At 41.4% G+C, this 6,080-nt stretch overlaps 1 protein-coding gene across 1 annotated transcript; it reads right to left on the bottom strand.

Moving 5' to 3' along the window:
- Positions 1–773: 773 nt before the first annotated feature.
- LOC124033650 (ferritin, heavy subunit) lies at positions 774–5,030 on the bottom strand. Its single transcript, XM_046345791.1, has 5 exons — positions 4,818–5,030; positions 3,042–3,147; positions 2,083–2,229; positions 1,502–1,627; positions 774–1,146 (listed from the first exon to the last, which is right to left on the bottom strand). Exons 2-5 carry the CDS (start codon positions 3,141–3,143, stop codon positions 988–990), a joined length of 534 nt encoding a protein of 177 aa, XP_046201747.1. The 5' UTR covers positions 3,144–3,147; positions 4,818–5,030; the 3' UTR covers positions 774–987.
- Positions 5,031–6,080: the final 1,050 nt, after the last annotated feature.

Here is a 6,080-nt window from a genome sequence, read left to right on the forward strand (position 1 = left end):
AAAGCCTTTCCGACACCATCTTTCTAGGTAAAGTCACCCCTTAGCTCAGCTCGCTGGTCACCATAACAGCACCCACCTGTAGCACGCGCTCCAGCAGGTATCTGGTCACCCCCCAAAACCAATTCTTACTTTGGCTGCCTCTCCTTCCAGTTCTCTGCTGCCAATGACTGGAACAGACTACAATAATCTCTGAAACACTTCTCCCACACTAGCTTTTTAAGCATCAACTATAAGAGCAGCTCACAGATTACTGTACATAGCCCATCTATAATTTATCCCAAACTACCTCTTCCCCCTACTGCATTTCTCCTTTGCACCCAATTATTTCTACTTGCACTGCAAATCTACCATTCCAGTGTTTATTTTTTTACTTGGTAGATTGTATTTACTTTGCCACCATGGCCTTTTTGCTTTTACCTCCCATCTCACCTCATTTGCTCACATCGCATATAGACTTCTGCATATTTGTTTTACTCCATCTGTAACCGTTGGGTCGAACTGCTTTGCTTTCTTGGCCAGGTCGCAATGGTAAATAATAACTTATTCTACACTTGCCTACCTGGTTAAATAAAGGTGAAAAAAGAAAGTGCGCTATTTTATAGTCAGTCTCATTTCTCTAGCTTCCACTATATCTTCCAACTTGTTGAATTCTCTCTACTCTATCCATTTTGTATCAGACCAGTTTTGTTCAGTGTTTAACTATGTCTGAATGAGACCATTCAGACTAATCTTTAGATACACACACCTATGCAGAATTATGACAAAGAGGCCCATCAGAATCCAGAGGGTTTCATTTATTGACAACTGCATTCAAAACAAGCGGGCTAGACAGGCAATTGGAGGGGAAAGGGATACTGGCTTATAGGAACGGGAGGGAATAGCATAGCACAAACTAAGGATTCAAGGATGAACTTGATTGATGCCAATCCTATAGATATATCAAGCAAGACAAACACAGCTGTAGGATATAGCAAGAAAATGGAGGGTCTATGTGCTCTCTTTGCCCAAAGTGTGTTTGTCAAACAGGTACTCGGCCATGCCGTTCTGTGGGGCACCCATCCGGCGGAGGTTGGTCACCCAGTCACCCAGCTCCTTTATGGACTTCACCTGCTCATCCAGGTAGTGTGTCTCAATGAAGTCACACATCTGAGCGAAAAGGACCAAATGAGAGAAAGGACCAACAGGTAAGCAAAACTCAGTGGAGTGACGCCTCAAACAGAACAGGGATGAATAATCTCTAGTGTTCTTCTAGACCCTAGAGGAAAAGGGTTTTTAAAACCCATCATGTGACCCTCTGGACTTGGCACTGATTAAAATGTAAACTGCATGAAAAACCTGACAGACTTCAGATTTGGCGCCCTGTTTGTGATATCCTGAATTACATGATAAATATAGGTGGATTAGATTCTGATTTGAAATCTTCAGAGATTGTTAAAAACATCTTGCAGTTAAAATAACATAGCGTTTTGCCTTTGTATAGTTCATGACTCCATATACTCACGTGTGGGTCGTTGTGATCAGCGCAGACCCTGTGCAGGTCCAGCAGGGACTGGTTTACACTCTTCTCCAGCTGCAGGGCACTCTCAAGGGCCTCCACACCACTACCCCACTCATCCTTCTCTGGTTTCTGGAACAAGCCATACATATGGTGTTAGAAAGAGCAGCCGTAGTGCCTCTTCACAAGCCTCTATTCCCCCCCACTGGCTTATGTCAGACAAACTGGAGTACACATTGGCTACCTAGCTGCTTAATAACCATTTAGACACATTTAAATATCACCTGTTGCCTGTTTTCTTAACCCCTCATTGCTTTACTATGTAAGCAAAGTCAGTCTTTCTCTAGGATTCAGTATGGCTGCAGTTTAACATTCTCCATGCCCATTGCAACAGTACATTTATCTCTGACAGTGTCAATGACACACGCAGCGGTTTAAATGTCTGAAAGATAAGTGGTCCACACCCTCAATCTCCCCCTGTCAGTCCTCCCTAGATGGGAACTATTATATCCCCACAAACTGCCGCTGAAAGCATGCATTTGCACAAAGGCGAAACATGGACATGCACACAAGCACTTAGCACACACCTTGACGTCCTGCAGGAAGATTCTCCCTCCTCTCTGGTTCTGAACTTTCATCAGCTTCTCAGCGTGCTCACGTTCTTCGTGGGACTGGTTCTTGAAAAACTTAGCAAAGTTGTGCAGGGCCTGGTCATCACGATCGAAGTAATACGCCTGAGACAGAAGGTAAAGGTGAATTCAAAAATACCTGGCTGGTTCCAGTTCTACCATCTTGACATAAGTAGCGATCAGTAGAATCAATGTGCATCTACAATGATCACTACTATCAGTATGCAGATAAAATGAGCTCCACAAGTGTTGGGACAGTGATATTTTATTGTTGTTTTGAATCTGTATCCAGCACTTGAAATGATACAATGACTATGAGGTTCAATTACAGACAGCTTTAATTTGAGTGCATTTTGATCCATGTCAGGTCAACAGTTTAGAAAGTACAGCACTTTTATACAGTCCAACCATTTTAGGGGAATTAAGGTAATGGGACAAATTTACTTCAGTATATTAAAGTAAACATATGTGGTCCCATATGCCTAACACGCAATGACTACATCAAGCTTGTGACTGCAAATTTGTTGGGATAAATTTCCATCTAATAGAAATGGTAAATGCATCATTTGGGAGTCACTAAATAAGAAAAAAATTAAACACTACATTAATATGGATGCTCCCATGATCACAGACAGTGCTGAATGATTTGTTAATTAGTGAGAAAGTTGAGGCATAAACATGGTAGCCTCCTGTTAACAGCAAATGCTGCAAAAAAAAGCACTTAATATGACAATTTAGGCCATAGTATTAAATGAGATGCCAAGAGGCCAGTGTTGAAAACACTCATCTGCACTGTCATGGGGTGTAACCTTCTTACACCCCATGACTCAGTGTTCCTGTAATCTAATCAGTCATACTAGTATCCGAGACTACACTTGCCTAACCCTTCTTCCTCTCCATTCCCTTTCCAGTCTTACCATGGACAGATAAACATAGGAAGCGTACAGCTCCAGGTTGATCTGCCGGTTGATGGCAGCCTCACAGTCCTGATGGAAGTTCTGTCTCACCGGAGGAGACATGTTTCTGAAATGGAAATGTATTAACTGTCAAAAGGAAAGGGCACACTTTGGTCCAATGAATTAAGACACTTTTAAAACAGCATGGAGCCCCGATGCTAAAGGGAAGATTCTGACTTTTCAATAACTCAGTCTAACTTTACAGAAGGTTGGTGCTATCCAGTCATTCCATTCTATAGATAATGGGTTTGGTTATGAGAGATGAATCACTTTAGCCGGCTAGTAGAGCATGAGTCTCAAAAGTATTTGGACTTTATGAAGCGTGCATATCTCCACATGCAGTGCCATCAAAATATGACCCAAAACACCACAGTGAAGCATTTAAACGCGATGGGCAGGACGTGGTCATTGCAAATCCAGCTGTCACCAAATAGTTAAACAGATATTCTTCTATTTAGCTAGATACTCTAACCTTATCTATGTACATAGCATCCAGAGAGGTAGCAAAAGAGTCGACACCGCCCAAAATATGTCTACACAGATAAGACTGTTAAGGGCAACTGCACTTCTTGATATAGCCTTGTTTTAGATATGGTTCATTAAGAAATGCTAGCGGCTATGACTGAACTCAAACAAATGGTTTGATATAGGTGGGAAGAGTTGGCAAAATAATTAGGCGAATTCACAACTGCCAACTGGTGTGCGATCAAACCAAATGTGGTTGGCTTTCGGATAAGCCTCTGGGGCTACGTCAATAAATTAATGCAAGTGGGGACAATATTTTCATTTCACACCTTTTAGTTCATGAAATGCTTTCAATACACGTTTACATTTCTACAATTTAGTTAGAGGTTCATTCTTTGCCAGTGATCAGGAGTCCTCTAGGGTGGTGAACAATTGGCCCAGCATCGACGGGTTTTGCCTTAACTGACTTAATAAAAAAAGGTTTAAAAAAACTGAATTGCTACTTTGATAAGTGAAGTTTATTTGATCAAACGCAATGTTTGTTGTTACAAGGGAATTGCTATATTCTACAATAGATTGGCTAGATATATCCCGCCTTTGTATGCATGTACTTCCATTGTTAATCGACTCTCGTCAATATAATAGATCTTTGCACTTCACCGACCAAGGCCGTCAGTGTTGCCAATTTATATTTAGAGAGTTCTGACTCCTCCCCAAACGTGTGTTTAGTTGATAACGTTTAACGACTTTCCCCACTTAATGTCGCAACGTCGCGCTTACAGGCAGATAAGAACAAAGGGCGCGGTGTGCGTAAGAGAGTGGACAAAAGGCTACGTCTGGGACCGCAGCAAGTCAAATTGGTGCTGTGACGTCGACGTAACTGCAAATCATGGAGCCGATTACTGAAAAAAAAATGTTGCCAGCACTGAACGCCAGACGCCATTATTTGGCAAAACAAAGACATTTAGTAAACCACCACGATATCGAACACCGCAATTATAACATTAACGATTGTTATTAGTAGCTATCTTAATAACGCTGAGTTATTTTACAATGCTAACGTGCAACGCATTTGACATCGTCGCAAACTTGTTAACGTTAGCTAGCTGGCTACAGTAGGTAGCGTTTGTTACACAACGTAGCTAGCTAGCCACCCTCAGTAGTACGGCCTTGGGCGGTAGTGGCTAGCTAGTTACATTACATCCAACTATTATGCCAACCAGCTAGTTTAATAACTTATTTATTCTTAGCTAGATATGTTATTTGTCTTACCTTGGTGTTTTTTCTGGTCCGAAGAGGTGGTGTGAGTGATTCGAATTGTTCGTTTCTACGATGTTATGGATAGCTTGATCTAATTTGGTTTTCAAAAGGGATGAATTCAATCAAAAAGAAATTGCTTGAAAAGAGTAGAAGGTTGCCGTTCAAGCACTGTTGAAGCAGGTAACCTTTACTCTCGTCTGCAAACTGATACGTGTGAGTGGTGAGGGTTGCGCAGTGCTTAAATAGGGAATGACGTCGTCAAAAGCAGTAAGGGGAGGGGACTGGCGCAAGGAGGGACTGTCAAAAGCACATCGTTTTTTCATTTATATAAAATACTACTCTATTTGGTCAATCTTTTGAAAACTATATGGTAAAGCACGACACTTGTTTGAAATCCCTTTTTACTCAATGAGACATAGCAAACAGATGGAAATTGTATCACATGAGTAGAGCCTAGAGCAGGGTTCCCCAGGGGCAAATGGTGGTTTATTTGTTCCCCCAGGTTTTCTGTTGAGTTTTCATTGTTGGACATAATAAACTCAAAAAACACCAGGAAATCAGCTCTTAGTGATTTTTATTTGATGAATCTGGGTGGCGGGTATCCTAGCAGTTAAGAGTGCTGGGCCATTAACCACTGGGTCAGTAACTGAAAGGTTACTGGTTTGAATCCCTGAGCCAACTAGGTGAAAATTCTGTCTGTGCCCTTGAGCAAGGCACTTAACTCTAATTACTCCTGTAAGTTGCTCTAGATAAGAGTGTCTGCTGAATAACTAAAATGTCAAATGTATTTTCACGCATAATTGAGAGATCATATTCAAGCAAAGTTTGAAATTATTTTGTATTAGTCAAATATTATATCTGTTTGGGCTTCTTGCAGTCAATTTGCAGTCTATGTTTCGGCCCCCGCTCAAGAAGAAATCGGCCCGCGGCTAAATCTAGTTGATGATCCCTGGTCTAGAGTTTTTCCAGACCACCAGTCATAACCAAAAAAAATACTAGGCTAAGGCTCCCAAGGATGGACCCAGAGTTTTTCCCTGGTCAGGTCACACTTCAAAAACTGCTGGCCTTACACAATAAACAGGATGAATCAAATAAGGAACTTAACAATACACTAAACAGTCACGTAGACCACATTTTCTTTGCAGAGATGCTGACAATTCATGATATTGCGTAACGGGTATTTTTGAAGGGGGAATTGAATTTCCCAGAAGTGACAACAGCAGAACAGATGTCATAGTCTGATCGACACAAAATATCTCAAAATCCCAAGCACAA

Source organism: Oncorhynchus gorbuscha, linkage group LG04 (genome assembly GCF_021184085.1).
Source record: "Oncorhynchus gorbuscha isolate QuinsamMale2020 ecotype Even-year linkage group LG04, OgorEven_v1.0, whole genome shotgun sequence".
NCBI lineage: Eukaryota > Metazoa > Chordata > Actinopteri > Salmoniformes > Salmonidae > Oncorhynchus > Oncorhynchus gorbuscha.